The sequence below is a fragment of the Sebastes fasciatus genome, chromosome 3 (genome assembly GCF_043250625.1).
Source record: "Sebastes fasciatus isolate fSebFas1 chromosome 3, fSebFas1.pri, whole genome shotgun sequence".
Classification (NCBI taxonomy): domain Eukaryota; kingdom Metazoa; phylum Chordata; class Actinopteri; order Perciformes; family Sebastidae; genus Sebastes; species Sebastes fasciatus.
In genome coordinates this window covers 23,175,138-23,194,052 of record NC_133797.1, presented here as the reverse complement: position 1 = coordinate 23,194,052, position 18,915 = coordinate 23,175,138, and the positions used below count along the sequence as shown (strand labels likewise).

At 42.1% G+C, this 18,915-nt stretch overlaps 2 protein-coding genes across 2 annotated transcripts; both read left to right on the top strand.

The window, feature by feature from the left end:
* The first annotated feature begins 1,209 nt into the window (after positions 1-1,209).
* LOC141764441 (uncharacterized) lies at positions 1,210-3,433 on the top strand. Its single transcript, XM_074629698.1, has 2 exons — positions 1,210-2,936; positions 3,392-3,433. Exon 1 carries the CDS (start codon positions 1,250-1,252, stop codon positions 2,726-2,728), a length of 1,479 nt encoding a protein of 492 aa, XP_074485799.1. The 5' UTR covers positions 1,210-1,249; the 3' UTR covers positions 2,729-2,936; positions 3,392-3,433.
* On the top strand, positions 3,424-15,819 carry LOC141764442 (perforin-1-like). Its single transcript, XM_074629699.1, has 10 exons — positions 3,424-3,556; positions 3,865-4,147; positions 4,262-4,341; positions 6,465-6,510; positions 8,266-8,399; positions 8,497-8,635; positions 8,722-8,802; positions 12,990-13,486; positions 13,600-13,693; positions 15,172-15,819. The coding sequence occupies exons 1-10, from the start codon at positions 3,543-3,545 to the stop codon at positions 15,382-15,384; spliced, it is 1,581 nt and encodes a 526-aa protein (XP_074485800.1). The 5' UTR covers positions 3,424-3,542; the 3' UTR covers positions 15,385-15,819.
* The last annotated feature ends 3,096 nt before the right edge of the window (positions 15,820-18,915 follow it).

Here is an 18,915-nt window from a genome sequence, read left to right as displayed (position 1 = left end):
AACACTCCTTGTAAAGATACTTCATCCCACCCACTCTCTGCTGCCAGGATCCTAAACTCAACTGCATACTCTGCAACTGATCCAGAGCCCTGACGGAGGAGAGGAGACGGTTAGCAGCCTCTTTACCCTGAACAGGATGATCAAAAACTTTTCTCAATTCAGCTATGAATACCGGGTAAGAATTACAAATAGGAGACTGCCTCTCCCACAAAGCTGTAGCCCACTGAGAAGCTTTACCAGTAAGTAAACCCAAAATAAATGCTATGCGTGACTTATCTGAAACGTAGGTGGTAGGTTGCTGCTGGAACACGAGAGAACACTGGAGAAGGAACCGCCCACAAGCCCCCAAATCCCCAGAGTAGCGTTCTGGAGTCGGAATGAAAGGCTCACGGGCTAGTGGGGCTGGGGTGGCATGCCCTGGTGGAGGCGTTGGGAGCGCTGGTGGGGGGTCAGCTGGTGAAGCTGCTGTGGCAGATGAAGCTGTGAGATGGGCGTTGACCTGGTCCATTTGGCTGCCGAGTTGGATGACATTGGAGGAAAGGGCTCGCAGATTCTCCACCAATTCACGGAGGATCTTGTCATGTTGTCCAACCAGCGAACCCTGGGAGGCTAAAGCATGGCGGAGTGAATCTGTGTCTGCTGGGTCCATGGTGGCCAGATTGTTCTGTGAGGGCTTTGGTTTAGGACCCAGAAGCAGACACAGACACAGCTGGATGGTGGTTGAAAGTTAGGTGGATTTATTGTAATAAAGGTGGTGAGGGCGCTGGAGAAGGCAGGGGACAGGCAGGCTGTTGAGCAGGGTGGAGTAGCTGGAGGAATGAGCTGCGGCGGCGTGAGGATGGCTCAATGGGAGGCTGGCACTGGAATCCAGAAGACAGGAGAACACAATGTTAGATATCAGAAGCACTAGGAAACACAAGAATAACTCTGGTAATTATAATACAGAGCGGCCGAGAAAATACCAACTGGTAGGCAGAACAATCTGGCGAGGACTGGCAGGAAAGCTGGTGTTCTTGTACTGTGGGTTGATTAGGTGATTGTTGACAGGTGCAGAGTGCAGAGTGGAGAGTGAGACCAGGTGCTTGATGAGGAAGCCGCGCCCCTGCCACACCCACAGGCAGGGGAGGGGGAGACCCAGGGGAAGCAGAACACTGAAAAACTACTGGAGTCAAGGCCAGAGACGTGACAGCCTGAGGTGATGTGTGTGCGCTGCCCACAGTCAGTGACGGCTACTCCGTCACAGAGAGGTATGACAACACTCATTCATGTTACAAGGTCATATTCTCAGGCATCTCACACAGAAAGCTGCACAGGCTGGCACCGCTGCAACAATCTGCACAGTACAGAACTCTCACAAGCAAAAACAGGCATCATTCGGTGTGTACAGCAAGAGGTTTATAAAGAGGAGCTCAAGTGTCTCATAAATGAGAAAGAGGTCTCCCACCGAAGTCCTCTCGAGAAACTTGATCCCTTTATTGATGAAGAAGGGTTGATGAGAGTTGGGGGCCGCTTGCAGTCAGCTGATCTGTCAGAACTGGAAAAACACCCTCTGATAATCCCAGCCAACCACCATGTAGCCACTCTACTAGTCAGGCATTACCACAACCAGGTAGCACACCAAGGCCGTCAGTTCACTGAAGGCGCATTGCGCACAGCAGGACTCTGGGTCGTTGGAGGCAAGAGGCTCATTTCCAGTGTAGTCCATAAATGTGTCACTTGCAGGAAACTGAGAGGACGGCTAGAGGAACAAAAAATGGCCAACTTACCTGCGGACAGAGTCTCTGTGGATCCACCCTTCACCAATGTCGGCCTAGATGTGTTTGGGCCGTGGAGTGTCACATCCCGCTGCACTAGGGGGAATAGTGCTGAAAGCAAAAGATGGGCTGTGATGTTTACTTGCCTGAGCACACGAGCGGTTCATCTGGAGGTTGTGGAGTCAATGTCGACTTCCAGCTTTGTTAATGCCTTGCGTCGATTCCTGTCAATCAGAGGACCAGTCAAGCACCTACGGTCAGACCGAGGTACAAACTTTGTTGGGGCCTGCAAAGAACTCAAAATCAATGTCAATGACCCAGAGATCAAAACATACTTACTGGACCAAGGCTGCACTTGGGCATTCAATGCACCGCATTCATCTCACATGGGAGGTGTGTGGGAGAGAATGATTGGTGTTGTTCGTCGCATTCTTGACGGTCTCCTGCTGAAAACCTCAACCACTCGCCTCACACACGAGGTGTTGACCACTCTTCTGGCTGAAGTCATGGCCATAGTTAACAACAGACCTTTGGTTCCTATTTCAACTGACCCTGAATCGCCTGAAATTCTCTCACCTGCAATGCTTCTGACCCAGAAAGCCAGCGTTGTTCCAGCACCTCCCGGCGACTTTGAGCTCAAAGACCTCTACAAAAGCCAGTGGAGACAGGTACAAAGTCTCGCAGACTGTTTCTGGAAGAAATGGAGGCAAGAGTATCTTGCAACGTTGCAGACAAGGAGGAAGTGGAAAGGCGAGAGACCCAACATTCAAGAAGGTGATGTCGTCTTACTCAAGGACTGTCAGGTGAAGCGTAATGAGTGGCCTGTCGGGCTTGTAGTCCAGGCCATACCTAGTGCTGACAACAAGGTGCGGAAAGTCGAAGTTAGGATCATGAAACAAGGAACTGCCAAAACATACCTCAGACCTGTTACAGAGGTCATTGTGCTCTTGTCTGAGAATAGACAGAAGGACTAAATGATAGTGGCATACTTGTTAATATACCAGGCGGGGAGTATTCTGTTAAGTGCATTACTGCCTCCTGTGGACGTTTAAGGTAGTTAGTGTTTTTTCTAAGTTTCACTTTCGATTCTCCATGTGGTTTTCAGTTGAACAAAGAGCAGCCCACAGTATGCATGCAAAAGCAGTTATCTCCCTTCATTTGAGCCTTGGAGTATATATGTCCGTAAGTAAAGATGTGAATCATTGTTAGATTGACTGTTTTGATAAAGAAGTAGTCCTGTGGAAGGAAAATGTTATTTGATTGATTGTTATGAATCTACTTTAGTCTACACATGTGTGTATGCTCACTTTTCAGATTGCTAGCTAACCATTGCTAGCTAACCAAGGGAGATTTCAATGGAGGTCTAAGCTAATAACTGTGCAACTTGTAAACTAACCTAAGTTACTTACCTGGTGGATATGTATGTTAAGTTAAAACACTAACCTGTCATGTTATTACCTGAAAAGAGAGAGGGTTAAAATTCATGGTCATTTAAAAAGAAGTTTAATTCATGTTTATTACATTAAGTTAACAAGCATTTCATAAGCAGAACTATTTACATTGTAATTTCATTTCATATGCTTGTATCTGCTGTGTATGCAGAATATTAATACATGCTTTGTATGTATTTATTTCAGTTTTACAGAAACGACCATCAGTAAAGCCGCACCTTTTCAAGACACGGTTTTATTGGAGTTTTTGTTCACTATCTGTCTACCTTTGCTCTGACACGTAATTGTGAGGACAGAATACCTGCGATTCAAGCTTTTACATTTCAGCTTCAATATCATGCACCTGCACAGGTTCGACTTCTGCTTACTATATCATTAAAACCTTTATTAAAATATATTGTCAAAAATTTTGCAAATTAATAGAGGGATAGACAAAGATACATCACATAGTAGCTGTAAAATGTAGACACTACGACCCTTTTTTATCTATAAAACACCTTGATCATATTATCGTCTGACATTTTCATCCGTGTACAGTGTCAGGGAACAGAAATAATCACAAATGTGTTTAAAAATTGCAGTTATGTTAACTTTATTGAGCTGAAATGATGCTCACTGATGTCCTTTTCTACTCTCTTTGTCTCTCTGAATTATTTCAGTGTCTCTTTGACTCCAGCCATGCTCTCTTTTTCAACCCCACCCCTTCTCTACCTGAGTCTCCTGCTCTTTCTGTTGTCCCCTGTCCTCTCCTGTTGGACTGCGAACTACAGCCAGTGTCAGTCCACTCCCTTTGTACCGGGCCACAACCTGGCTGGGGAGGGCTTTGACGTGGTCACCCTGAAGCGTAAAGGATCCTACTTGGTCGACGTGAGGACCTACCTGACCCCAAATGGCACCTGTACGCTCTGCTCCAACCCTCTTCAAGGCAACAGGCCACAGAAAGTAATTAAAATCATCAAGGCACAAAGACACACTTACACATAACTACTAACAAAGCAACTTAAACAAACTCACATATTGTTAACATGTTAAACATGTTCTCACCTTTAATTTCAGCTGCCAGCCTCTGCGGTGGACTGGCGCGCACTCAGCCACTGCAGCACTTATCTCCACGGCAGTCTACACGACTCCGTCAGGTATTCTGTGATATGGAGTCATAATCACTCATAGTGTTGTAACTAGGGCTGTCAATCGATTCAAATTTTTAATCGCAATAATCGCAAATTAATCACATATTTTGTATCTATTGAAAATGTACCTTAAAGGGAGGTTTGTCAAGTACTTAATACTCTTATCAACATGGGAGTGGGCAAATATGCTGCTTTATGCAAATGCATGTATATATTTATTATTGGAAGTCAATTAACAACACAAAACAACCACAAATATTGTCCAGAAACCCTCACAGGTACTGCCTTTAACATACAAAATATGCTAAAATCATAACATGGCAAACTGCAGCCCTACAGGCAACAACAGCTGTCAGTGTGTCAGTGTGCTGACTTGACTATGACTTGACCCAAACTGCATGTGATTATCATAAAGTGGGCATGTCTGTAAAGGGGAGACTCGTGGGTACCCATAGAACCCATTTACATTCACTGATCTTGAGGTCAGAGGTCAAGGCACCCCTTTGAAAATGGCCATGTCAGTTTTCCTCGCCAAAATTTAGCATAATTTTGGAGCATTATTTAACCTCTTTGCCGACAAGCATGTATGACATGGTTGATACTAATGGATTTCTTAAAGATAGGGACAACGATGTTGGAAAGCTAGCATAATTTGAAAGTAGCATCGCCTCAGGAGCTCCGTCTAAACCCCCCCCCTCACCTCGGGGCTCCTTCCAAGGCAACGCCCCCCACACACACATGCACGAGCACCGCCGCATTGTAACTACTTCACAGACACAGAGCAGAGAGAGGACCTCAACTCAACAACGCTACCTCAGGTAACCGCGGCAGTGCTACTTTTGGCTGAGTTTTCTCTTCCATTTTCCAGTAAACGTGCAGCGACGACGAGTTTGAGTTCAGGCTGGTGCACGCCAAGGGAAGAATACGAGCAGGGAGGCATCTGATTGGTTCTTTCCAAGTGGACCGCGAGGCGGTGATTGGTAGACGTTTTTACAGGATTACAGCAGCTACAGATGACGGTCCTTTTTCAGAGCTCAGTAGTAATGGATCGCTGTCGGGGTGTAAAGACCATTTCCACCAATATAACAAATAGTGTCTACTGGATAACATCGTCAACCCTGCCTTTACTTTTTCTAGTTTCCTATAACGCCAGTAACTTCACTCTAGATTTAAAACTGAGTCTGCTGCAACCTAAGAATCGCAAGTTGCGTTAATGCATTAAAGGGACTGTTTGTAACTTTTTAAGCGTATAAATGTAGCGGGTCGGCACACATGCGCGTTTGCATATGCGTGCTCGCGTGTGGCCGGAGCCTCGTCTCCGCTGCCTGCTCTCCTTTACTCAGACGGCGCGCGCGTCCTCGCTGTCTTGCTCCACCTCTAGACGTGAACGCGCGATCACTACACACTGCAGAAGAGTTAGTTTAGCTCTGAGAATATCTAGTGAATGTAGAGTGGACGTTTGTGCAGAAATAAATGCTGCAGCTCCTCCGGACCAGGTTTTCCGTGTCTTGTGAAGTGACGGGGCTCCTCAACGAGTTACGTTATCGTCTCGTTACCGACCGGGTGCCGGTGTCTTCGGCTGCCGACTGCGGTCGGGAGGCGATAACGTAACTCGTTGAGGAGCCCCGCTGCTGAAGCCTGCGCTGAGCAGGAAAAGCCAACACTAGGATCAGCATTGATTCATGGAGAGACCTTCGTCTGGTCAGCTAACATTACTGCCAAGCAGCTGAAATATAGAGTGATATTGTGGTTTTAGCTGACGTGTGTCGCCTCACTGTTTTGCGCGATGCTCGTCCATGTCTATTTAGAGCGAGCAAGCGCGAGCTCGACGCTGACTTTCGTTGATTTCAAGGCCACAGGTGTCGCTGTTAAGCAGCATTTCTGAATCTTACAAATAGTCCCTTTAAAGAAATTAGTGGCGTTAAAACAAATTTGCGTTAAAGCGTTAACTTTGACAGCCCTAGTTGTAACTTTTATATTTTTTAATTGTAATTTTCCAGATCAGTCAATACTTTTTAACGTCCATCCACCTTTAGTAATTATTACTGTTTCCTATTTATTTTCTGTTGGAAAAAGAAATTTAAATGTTTTTGGGAACAAATTTCAAGGCGAGTATTTTGTGTCCACAGCTCACTGGTCAGAACATTCACCAACCAGGACAGTTACGACTGGAAGGTAGGAAAGTTTCACGGCTATTGTTGAAAGGAATATACATATCATATTACTATTATTGTAAACTGTTATGTATGCATTATTTTAGCCTGACTTGAAGTTTATGTTTAGTAGGAATGCACCGATACTGATATCGAATATCGGGCCGATACTGACTATACAGTATATAGCTGGATTGGGTATCAGTAACAATGGGGCTGATTTATTAAATTCAATTCTATGTGTTTATTCTATATTCATTAAAGACTGCAATTGTAATTCCTGTGTAAGTTTTAACGAATTTGTTGCTGCATGTAAAAGGTTTACACCTGAATTGTAATTCATGTTCATTTTGAAGATTTCTTACCAAGTTGCTGGTGTATGATTAATTTTGTGATAATTTATTTATTATTTTATTTATTTAAACTTGGAAAAAAAAGTTTAAAAATTTGTGTTTGGTCGATTATTTCTTTGTTGTTACAATGCTATTTGGCATTGTATTTTACATCGTTGGAAAGCCTGTTTGTTTACCTTCACAATGATGTCCAACTTGTAAGGATCATGCATTTATGGGATGAGCAGCACAGCTTATTATGTGGGTAGCGCCCAAGTAAAATTTGCCAAAATTCTCTGCCAATGCTTGACCAAACACAAATTGCCAAACTTTTTTGCCGAGTTTATTTAATTTTTTATTTATTTTAATAATAGATAATTCAGTAAATTTATATCTATGTATTTATTTGTTACATTTTGTTTTACAAAGTTAGGAAAGCAATGTTTAAGTCAAGCCTGATGTTGCCTTACACATAAAAGAATGATCCCAGTCACTTCCACACAGTAAATGGTAAATGGTAAATGGACTTGGACTTATATAGCGCTTTTCTAGTTTTCTAGCTTTTCCGACCACTCAAAGCGCTTTACACTACATGTCAGTATTCACCCATTCACACACACATTCATACACTGATGGCAGAGGCTACTAAGGTGCCAACTTTTCCCATCAGGATTTAATCTAAATACTCATTCACACACCGATGGCTATGCCTCCGGGAGCAATTTTGGGGTTAAGTGTCTTGCTCAAGGACACATCGACACGTGACCCGGAGCAGCCGGGGATCGAACCACCGACCTTCCGATTGGTGGACAACCTGCTCTACCCTCTGAGCCACAGCCGCCCCACAGTGACGCATAAAACGTATTAATTAAAGACTGGTATCAGATCGGTACTCGGCATTTGCTGATACCCAAAGCCAAGGTATCACTATCGGGACTGAAAAAGTTGAATCAGTGCATCTCTAATATTTATGTACCTTTGAAATGTATTGTGACTGCTTAGTTACTGGACTCATATTAGTACTTCCCATATTTAATGTGAAAACAAGATGTGAACCGTGGGTTTCCTGGATGAAAACCCTGTTTTTTCTGTGTTTTGTGTCATCCATCGTTCCCGACCTCCACCTCATATGGCGTTTCATACTGTCTATATTACAACGCCCCGCTTCCACGTTTGCTCCTGTCATTAGTCACTCCGTCACTAGAGGTTGCAGGTGCCTTCTTTTATAACTTCATTCGTGATTGACCATGCCAATAGATGACACCTACTATTGGATGTAGCAGGCTTATAACCACTTATACCGCCTGTGTAATAGCCTAATGGTCTAATGGGCTGGGTTTTAAGATATCGGTGGGTGAAACTTCTGCTACTAATAAGAATAAAATAAAATAAGGGGGAATGTGATTTTTTTTGTGTGTGCTGCTCATGCCTCCTTTTTTTATCAGGCTGGACTAGATTATAAGGACTCCAGTCTGGAGGTGGGAGGAACACGTTCCACTGCGTATAGCTTTGCTACCACCAGGAGCAGAGAGGACCGCTACTCCTTCACCACTCACAGGGTCACCTGTAGCCATTACAGGTAGGGTGTGAAGACCCCCGTATCACCACAGAATGTCAGATTCTTCATGTAAGTTTGCATACAGAGGTAATTTACAATGCTGTCTTGTTGTGTTTAGGTACCGTGTGTCGAGCAGACCGCGCCTCAGTTATGAGTTTCGTGGGGATTTGGCAAGACTGCCCAGTTACTACAACTCCTCCACCAGGGTCCAGTACAGACGTCTCATAGAGATCTATGGCACACATTATATCCGCCAGGTTAAAACACACTTCTCTTTTATTTTCTTACTTCACAGGAATACATTTGCTTTGTCTCAACAACATTTTATTGTATGTAATTTCAGGTTTATCTTGGAGGACGATTTAGGCGAGTCACATCTGTACGTACCTGCTTGTCCAGATTGAATGGCCTCTCCACAAACCAAGTATGTTTAGCACACATGTCTAGTGAAGGCAGTAAATACAGATACAAACACAGATACATACACTCTGTACCTCAAGTACAAGGGCGTAGGTTTCGTTTCAACATTGGTGGGGACCATAGACTGTATATAAGAAGTGGACGTAGTCACCGTGACGTCACCCATTGGTTTGTGTACTGCCGTTTTGATGCCCCGAATGCTGAGACATTTTTAGGCAAACAAAAAGGTTATAATTATCTTTAATGAACTGAAAACACACTGTGAAAGGGTTAAAGTTGTAAGACGAAAACACGGACAACTCCCAGAACAGACAAAGCCGTGGTAGCAACCTGTCAATCACAAGGTAGCCACACCGTAAAGCATATCCTGCTTTAAAGTCTATTTCTAAATGTGACCATAATTTACTAAATGAACATCATGCTGTATTGAAGAAGACTTGAAACTAGCGATTAAGACCATAAACTTACGTTTACAGTGTTTACATGTTTAAAAAATGTACCTTAAAGGGAGATTTGTCAAGTATTTAATACTCTTATCAACATGGGAGTGGGCATATGCTGCTTTATGCAAATGTATGTATATATTTATTATTGGAAAAGAATGACAAATATTGTCCAGAAACCCTCACAGGTACTGCATTTAGCATAAAAAAAATGTCAAACTCAAGCCCAACAGGCAACAACAGCTGTCAGTGTGTCAGTGTGCTGACTTGACTATGACTTGCCCCAAACTGCATGTGATTATCATAAAGTCAAATCAAATCAAATCAAATCAATTTATTTTTGTATAGCGTCAAATCACAACAGAAGTTATCTCAAGACGCTTTATATGTAGAGCAGGTCTATGACCGTACGTACACCATAGTTTTGAGACCCAACAGGATCCACCAAGCGCACTGTGGCCAGGAAAAACTCCCCAATTACTGGGAAGAAACCTGGAGCAGAACCGGGCGCAGGGCGGGCGGCCATCTGCCGAGACCGGCTGGGGGGACAGATAGATAGAGTGAGAGAGAGAGAGAGAGATAGAGAGAGAGAGATATAGAAGCAGCCACAATAGCAGTCTAGCAGCTGTAATAACTAATACAAGTAGGGCTGATAACACAAAACCAATAGTGGTGGATGGAAAGAGTGATAATACAACTATCGGAAAGCCAGCACTGTCCAGCATCTCTCCTCAGTACGTCCATGTGTATTGGTGTGGGACGTCCCTGCGATCGATGCCCGTGCATTGGTTCCTGCAGCATCAGCATGCTTGCTGGGAGCTCTTGATGTCTTTGGCAGTGATTGAGAAGTGTTATTCTCCAGGCTGCCACATTGTCATTAGGTGTTGGAAATCCCTCGTTAGCATTGGTAGTCCCTCGTACAGATGTAGTTAATTAGGGATGGTAGCAGTTGGTGTCAAGCAGGCACCGACGCGGCAGCAGATGCAGCCACAATACCGGAGACCACCAAGATCCAGGTGAAACCCTGCTCCAAGTGTACCCATGCTCCAGGTATAACCTCGCTCCCTGGTGTGATCCCCCTCCAGGTATGACCTCACTCCAGGTGTGACCCCGCTCCACGGTTAGCTGCGAGACAAGGAGGCACAAGGACTCCCGGGAAGGAATGAAGTTAGTAACAACATGGACATGGGACATGAGTATATACAGAAGGAGAGGGGAGCTCAGTGTGTCATAGGAAGTTCCTTATGACAGTGTGTCATAGGAAGTCCCCCGGCAGTCTATGCCTATAGCAGCTTAAGTATAAGCGTTATCGAAGAGGAAAGTCTTTAGCCTACTCTTAAATGTAGAGACGGTGTCTGCCTCCCGGACTGAAACTGGGAGCTGGTTCCAGAGAAGAGGAGCTTGATAGCTGAAGGCTCTGGCTCCCATTCTACGTTTGGAGACTCTAGGAACCTCAAGTAACCCTGCATTCTGTGAGCGCAGTGCTCTAGTGGGGTAGTAGGGTACTATGAGCTCTTTAAGATATGATGGGGCCTGACCGTTTAGCGCTTTGTAGGTGAGGAGGACGATTTTAAAATCTATTCTGGATTTTACAGGCAGCCAGTGTAGAGAAGCTAATACAGGCGTAATATGATCTCTTTTTCTAGTTCTAGTCAGAACACGTGCTGCAGCATTCTGGATCAACTGGAGAGTCTTAAGAGACTTATTGGAGCAGCCTGATAATAGGGAATTGCAGTAATCGAGTCTAGAGGTAACAAATGCATGGACTAATTTTTCTGCATCATTTTGACACAGGATGTGCCTGATCTTCGCAATGTTACGTAGATGAAAGAAGGCAGTCCGTGAGGTTTGTTTAATGTGAGAGTTAAAGGACATATCCTGGTCGAAGACAACTCCCAGATTCCTTACGGTGGTGCTGGAGGCCAGGGCAATGCCATCTAAAGTAACTATATCATTAGATAATTTGTTTCGGAGGTGCTCAGGGCCTAGTACAATAACTTCAGTTTTGTCTGAGTTTAACATCAGGAAATTGCAGGTCATCCAGGTTTTTATGTCCTTAAGGCATGCTTGAAGTTTAGTTAACTGGTTTGTTTCGTCTGGCTTGATTGATAGATATAATTGAGTATCATCTGCATAACAATGAAAGTTTATGGAGTGTTTTCTAATAACATTGCCTAAGGGAAGCATATATAAGGTAAATAGAATTGGTCCAAGTACAGAACCCTGTGGAACTCCGTGACTAACTTTGGCGTACATGGAGGACTCATCGTTGACATGTACAAACTGAGATCGATCTGATAAATAGGACTTAAACCAACTTAGTGCAGTTCCTTTAATGCCAATTAAATGTTCCAGTCTTTGTAATAGGATGTCATGGTCAATGGTGTCGAAAGCAGCACTGAGATCTAGCAAGACAAGTACAGAGACAAGTCCTTTGTCCGATGCCATTAGAAGGTCATTTGTAATTTTCACTAGTGCTGTCTCTGTGCTATGGTGCACTCTAAATCCTGACTGATAATCTTCGAATAAATGATTGTTCTGTAGAAAGTCACACAGCTGACTGGCAACTACTTTCTCGAGTATTTTGGAGGTAAAGGGAAGGTTAGATATAGGTCTATAGTTGGCTAAGACCTCTGGATCAAGAGTGGGTTTTTTAAGAAGAGGTTTAATTACAGCTACTTTAAAGGACTGTGGTACATAGCCTGTTAGTAGAGACACATTGATCATATCCAGTAAAGAGGTGCTAACTAGAGGTAAAACTTCTTTAAGCAGTTTAGTTGGGATAGGGTCTAGGAGACAGGTAGATGATTTAGATGAGGAGATCAGTGAGGTTAATTTGTGGAGATCGATAGGAGAAAAGCAGTCTAAATATATATCAGGTTGTACAGCTGTTTCTAAGGTTCCTAAGTTTGAGGATAAATTGGTACCAGTTGACGGTAGGAGGTGATTAATTTTGTCTCTAATAGTTATGATTTTATCATTAAAGAAACTCATGAAGTCACTACTACTGAGGGTTGTTGGAATACATGGCTCAATAGAGCTGTGACTTTCTGTCAGCCTGGCTACAGTGCTGAATAGAAACCTGGGGTTGTTCTTATTTTTCTCTATTAATGATGAGTAATGGGCTGCTCTGGCATCACAGAGAGCCTTCCTATATGTTTTAAGACTATCTTGCCAAAAGTGGGCATGTCTGTAAAGGGGAGACTCGTGGGTACCCATAGAACACATTTTCATTCACATATCTTGAGGTCAGAGGTCAAAGGACCCCTTTGAAAATGGCCATGCCAGTTTTTCCTCACCAAAATTTTGCGAAAGTTTTGAGCGTTATTCTTCACTCAAGCTTTAAAGCTGAGCCCGCTACAAACTCAAGCCCAACATGGTTGGTACCAATTTGTTTAGATTTTCTAGTTTTATGTGATACCAGTATCTTCATTCAAGCTTTAAAACTGAACCTGCTACAACCTCCGAAAGATTGATTGCGTTAATGCGATAAAGAAATTAGTGGCGTTAAAACGAATTTGCGTGAATGCGTTATCGCGTTAACTTTAATAGCCCTACTTTCTGCACATTAAAAACATGTCCCACATATCTGTGTTCTCTGAAAAGTGAGAAAAAGTAATATTACGAGAATAAAGTCGTAACTTAATGAGAATAAAGTCAATATTTTAAGAAAAACCTGCCCTGTGCATTGCGTTATTGCTCTGCACCCTTGCACAAATAACATCTAATATCCCGTCCTTTCATCTAGGTGCTCTCCTGCTTGACACTGGGTGTCAATATCGGCCTGGGGAAGACCAAACTACTTGCTAATCTTAAGTATTGCAACAAGGTCCTACAGAACCAGGACGTCGCCACCTCATACATCTCCGGTCTCCACCAACACTACACAGAGGTGGTAGGAGGCACTGGTTGGGTGGGTGAGTTTTCTCTCACCCGTGACGACTCCGTAGGCTACCAAAATTGGCTGAAAACCCTCAAGGATCGCCCTGATGTTGTTCACTATTCCCTAAGACCAATGTACGAGCTGGTGCCATACTCGGGAAAAAGGACAGGACTGAAGGCTGCTATAGAACAGTACTTAAGAGACAACGGCATCAAGAAGTCGGTTAGTGGACCGTACTGTGGCAGCCATGTCCCTAACCTAGATAACAACTGCTGTCCTCGAGAGGCCTGGAGGGGAACCCTGGTGGTGACCATCGTCCGAGCCTGGCAACTGAAAGGAGATGCGTGGGGCAAGACTGAGGGGTGCGTAGAGAACAAGTCATGATTCAGAGGTGAAGGCACGGTAAACATAATGTATACTGACACAAACACTGATAGTGATTTGCTTTTATTTCCATGTTTTTGCCAATTCACAGGTATGCTAAAATGTGGTATGGTTCCATTTACCACCAGACTCATGTGATCAGGTCAAACTACCCTCACTGGAACGCTCGTTTTTATCTGGGCAAGGTCAGTACTAATCTTCTCTTCACCCTGACAGAAAAGGAAATCACTTTAATCCCTCATTCAACTTCTGCATTTTGGGAAATACGCTTATTTGCTTTCTTGCCGAGAAGATTGACACCACTCTCCATGTCTTTGTGATAAAGATGAAGCTACACTGCCGCCCTACAAAGCCAAAACATAGTCACTCCATATTTGGTTGAAACAAACTTGAATTACAGTTGGGTAGCTTACAGTTAATTACTGAGCTTTAGATGTACCACTAGGTGGATTTAGTTACCTTCGCACAGAGCCCGGCTAGCCATTTCCCCCCGTTTCCAGTCATTGTGCTAAGCTAAGCTAATCGGCTGCTGGCTGTAGCTCCATATTTATTGTACAGAGATGAGAGTGGGACAGTATCAATCGTCTCATCGAGCTCTTTGCAAGAAAGCCAAAAAGTGTATTTCCCAAAATAGACTATTATATAAAAGACTATTTCATTCTGTGTGATATACTTGTATATACTATACCAGAAATAAAGACTATGCTCCACAGAGTTGAATTAGATATTACTATGTTTTGTTCCCTGAAATGAAGTACTAAAACTTAAAGTATCATGGAATATAACTAAAAACATTTACTCAACACATTCACTTTACTTGAGTATTTTCATTTTTATGCAACTTTATACTTCTACTCCACTACATATTTATATATCGATTAAAATAATTAATTAATCGTGATTAATCGCACATTTCTTTTGTTCAAAATGTACCTTAAAGGGAGATTTGTCAAGTTTTTAATACTCTTATCAACATGGGAGTGGGCAAATATGCTGCTTTATGCAAATGCATGTATAGATTTACTATTGGTAATCAATTAACAACACAAAACAATGACAAATATTGTCCAGAAACCCTCACAGGTACTGCATTTAGCATAAAAAAATATGCTAAAAGGCAACAACAGCTGTCAGTGTGTCAGTGTGCTGACTTGACTATGACTTGCCCCAAACTGCATGTAGTTATCATAAAGTGGGCATGTCTGTAAAGGGGAGAATTGTGGGTACCCATAGAACCCATTTTCATTCACATATATTGAGGTCAGAGGTCAAGGGACCCCTTTGAAAATGGCCATGACAGTTTTTCCTCACTAAAATTTAGCGCAAGTTTGGAGCGTTATTTTGCCTCCTTCCCAACAACCTAGTATATATATATTTATATTTATATTTATATTTATATTTATATTTATATTTATATTTATATAGTTGACCTTTTTACTTTCTACACTCTTTTTGAAATCCTGAATATTCATCCATAGTGTGCTTTGATGTGATAAGCTGTAAAAACCAACCAAAATAACTGTAATCTGTACAGGACATTAAGTGAACAAGTGGAACAAAACAGATACCTTTAATGAATATTAGGTCACCAAAACATTTCGTATGTTTTTATATTATTTTGGTCTAACTTTAACTCGTTCGCTTTTTTATTTTTTTAATAAAGGTGGACACACATCCAGGTCTGAAGATTGAAGTCTGGGATAAAGACGTGATCACAGACGATCGTCTGGGATCATGTACGAAGTACGTGAGACAGGGGACTCACACATTCACCTGCTATGCCAAGAGAGGTGGCGTTGAGATCAAGTACTCTCTGATCTGCGACCATCACCTGACTGGAGACAGGTGTGACCAGTACAAACCATCTCCATACTGAGAAATGCATTCTGGGTGACACGCTCTATGCAAATACTGTTGGCTTGTCTTTGATGAAGTGTGATATCAGATCGGTTGATTATGAAATTGACACACTCTTCAGTTTCCTATTTTAGAGACTCAATTACATATTTTTGACTGTATAAATTAGAGGTATAGCTATTCATTTATGTAAGTGTTTGACTTTTAAATATTATATTCAACATTGTATGTGTTTCTCAGCTTATATTCAGTTGTAGTTTAATGTGAGGTGATTTTCAAAGAGATAGTAGTCCTGTTTTATCCTGTTTGGATATTTGGTGGTGCGGCCACATTTGGATAACAGATTATGTCTTTGTCATATTAAAAAGCTGTTTTTCAAAACAATGAGTATGATTAGAGATACATTTTGTGCTGTCTTTCGCGCACTAATAAAGATTGTGAAAACATGTAACAATTTTTTCTTAAGCTCCACTGATCAACATTGGTAACACTTTATAATGAGAGAAAGCAGATGTTTCACTGATGCATGACTCATGATGACTTAAAGCTGCAGTAGGTAACTTTGAGCAAATATGTGATTTGTATTGCCATTGGGTGAACATATTGTAATGTATCTTAAAAATTGAGACCATCCCCGACTTTCTCGTTTGCCTATAACAGCCTGTGGACTGATTTCTATGTAAAGGACTTATTTTACTTTACTTTACTTTATACTTTATTGTCAGACAGGTCTGAAATTTGTTTTGCATAACAGCAGCTCCGTTTGCAACATCACAGAAAGGACAAAGACAATAAACAAGGATACAAACATTTAAACATTACAATCACAGAAGACAATATTCAGGGCCCTTTAACGCACATTTGATCTGGGATTAGGCTCCATATTTAGTTTAAGGATTGACTGATGCAAAAAAGAGTGCTTCAGTCTAACCTTATTAAATCGTGGAACCCTGTATCTCCGATTTGATGGTAACAGTTGATATTCACTGTTCAAAACATGATTGGGGTTAGAGACGATGTTGTTAGCCAGCCTTAAGATGTTATTATGATGGGCTGATTCATAGAGTTTCTCAAGGGGTTGACCAACAATCTTTGAGCAGATTTTCATTGGTTGGAGCAGTTTTGACTTTAAAGTAGCTGACAAATTCTTGTACCATGTAGTATAACAATACTGCAGGACACTCATAATCACAGAAGTAAAAAACAATAGAAGAATTTGTTTACTCGCCCCAAAAGACCTGAGGCAGCGGAGAAAGTAAATTCTTTGTTTTGTCTTTTTACAGACAAATTCAATGTGGTCTTTCCAAGATAACAGATGATCAATCATTACTCCCAAATATTTATATGAAAATACCTGCAAGATTTTTTCGTTATGAATAACAATAGGAACTTTATGAGAATCAGATGGTGAACCAAATACAATTTCTTCCGTTTTCTTTGTGTTAATCTGAAGAGCATTACTGTCACTCCACTCGACCATTTTGTTCACGCCATGTTGGTGCAGCTCAGGGTCGTCCGAGTGACTTAACAGAGATATAGCCGTATCATCAGAATACTTTAGGATGTATTGATTTGGTGTATTTGTACGACAGTCATCGGTGTAAAAGGTGAAAAGCATAGCTGAACTCACGCAACCCTGAGGGGCCCCGACGTTGGTCGTGATGGCAGTGGAAAGGGTTTTATTTACTTTTACAATTTGAACTCTGTTAGTGAGAAAGGAGGCATACCAGTGTATCAAATAGGGATTCAGTTCCCGCTGGACCATTTTTGACACCAAGATGTCTGTCTGTATTGTATTGAAGGCTGATGAAAAGTCTAGAAAAAGGGCTCTTGCATAGGTTTTTGGGACCGTTTTGCTTCATAACATTAGCTGATGAAGTAATTTGCAAATGGCAAGCTAGTGTTCTGGAGGTTGGACATTACAGATAGTAATGATTGTAATGTAATGTCACGTCACTGTTTTGGACGATGCCCAAAGTGCATCTAAATCATCTTTATGTGTGATGAGTGATATTGCTGCAAAGGAGGCCATAGTGTGTTTTCCTGTCTGTGTGACACACAGTGGGGTGTTTTTTTTAATTTAAGGTTAAAGGAATACATACACATACTTGTAAAGGGACATACAGACAGCAGCAATAACATATATATAAACAAAAAAAAAGAAACATAAGAAAACGAAAAGAAAAAAAAAGTACTACCCGTTGAAATAGTGCAGTGTCAAGAGATAAGTTCATATTGATATACATACAACCAACCTCATATATAGATATATATACATACAGTATATACATATGTCTTAATCTACACGCGCATTCATATACATATCCACTTAGACACATTCGCTTACACAATTATCTATTCTATTATGCAGACAAAAAAGGGACATATTTACATCCCTTTAGTTGACCTTTATCGACATTATTTATTTATTAATTTTGTTTAACTCCAATCCTCACCCTGACTCAAAGTATCCCACCAACGCTCAAAAATGATATTCTGTTTTTTATTTCTATTAACATCCTTCTCTAGAACCCAACGATGTTTCAAAAACATTTTGAAACGTTCAGTGTTCGATTGCTGTCTTTTTATAGCTTTAAATATAAATTCTTTCCCCATCATAATGATGATGTTGTTCAGGTTTTTTCCTTTTTCTTCATCCCTTAAAGGGACTATTTGTAACTTTCAGAATTGCTTGTTAACAGCGACACCTGTGTCCGTTAAGTCAACGAAAGTCAGCGTCGGGGTCACGCTTGCTCGCTCTAAATATACCTGAACGAGCATCGCTCAACACAGTGAGGCGACACACGTCAGCTAAAACCACAATATCACTCTATATTTCACCTGCTTGGCAGTAATGTTAGCTGACCAGACGAAGGTCTCTCCATGAATCACTGCTGATCCTAGTGTTGGCTTTTCCTGCTTCAGCCTCCCGACCGCGGCCGGAGTGAACAGTGGCGACACCGGCACCCGGTCGGAGACGATAACGTTTCTCGCTGCGGAGCCCCGTCACTTCACAAGACTAGGGAAACCTCTGTTGGTCTGGAGGAGCTGCAGCATTTATTGCTGCACAAACGTCCACTGTACATTCACTAGATATTCTCAGAGCTAAACTAACTCTTCTGCAGTGTGTAGTGTGCGCACATGAACGTGAGGTGGAGCGACAAACGCGCGCGTTGTGTGACTGAAGGCAAGCAGGCAGAGGAGCGGTCTGAACAGCGTAGCCACACGCGAGCACGCATGGGACACCGACCCCGGTAGATTTATACCTGTAAAAAGTTACCTTTAAATCACCAAACATAATAGATAAAGGACAACTATAGAAATTTGATTTATAAACAGAGATCCACTTTTCAACTTTAATTCAAAATAATGCAACTTCCTTACAATACCAAAATAAATGAATGTCTGACTCCTCTTCCTCCTCACAGAATCTACATTGTGAGGTATTAACACAGTGGGGTGTTAATAATGTAAAGCACTAATGACCCTTCCTGTCTCATGTCTTCATGTCTTCAGACCTCCTGTGGTAAAGGTTTCCTGTGTTGCGTTT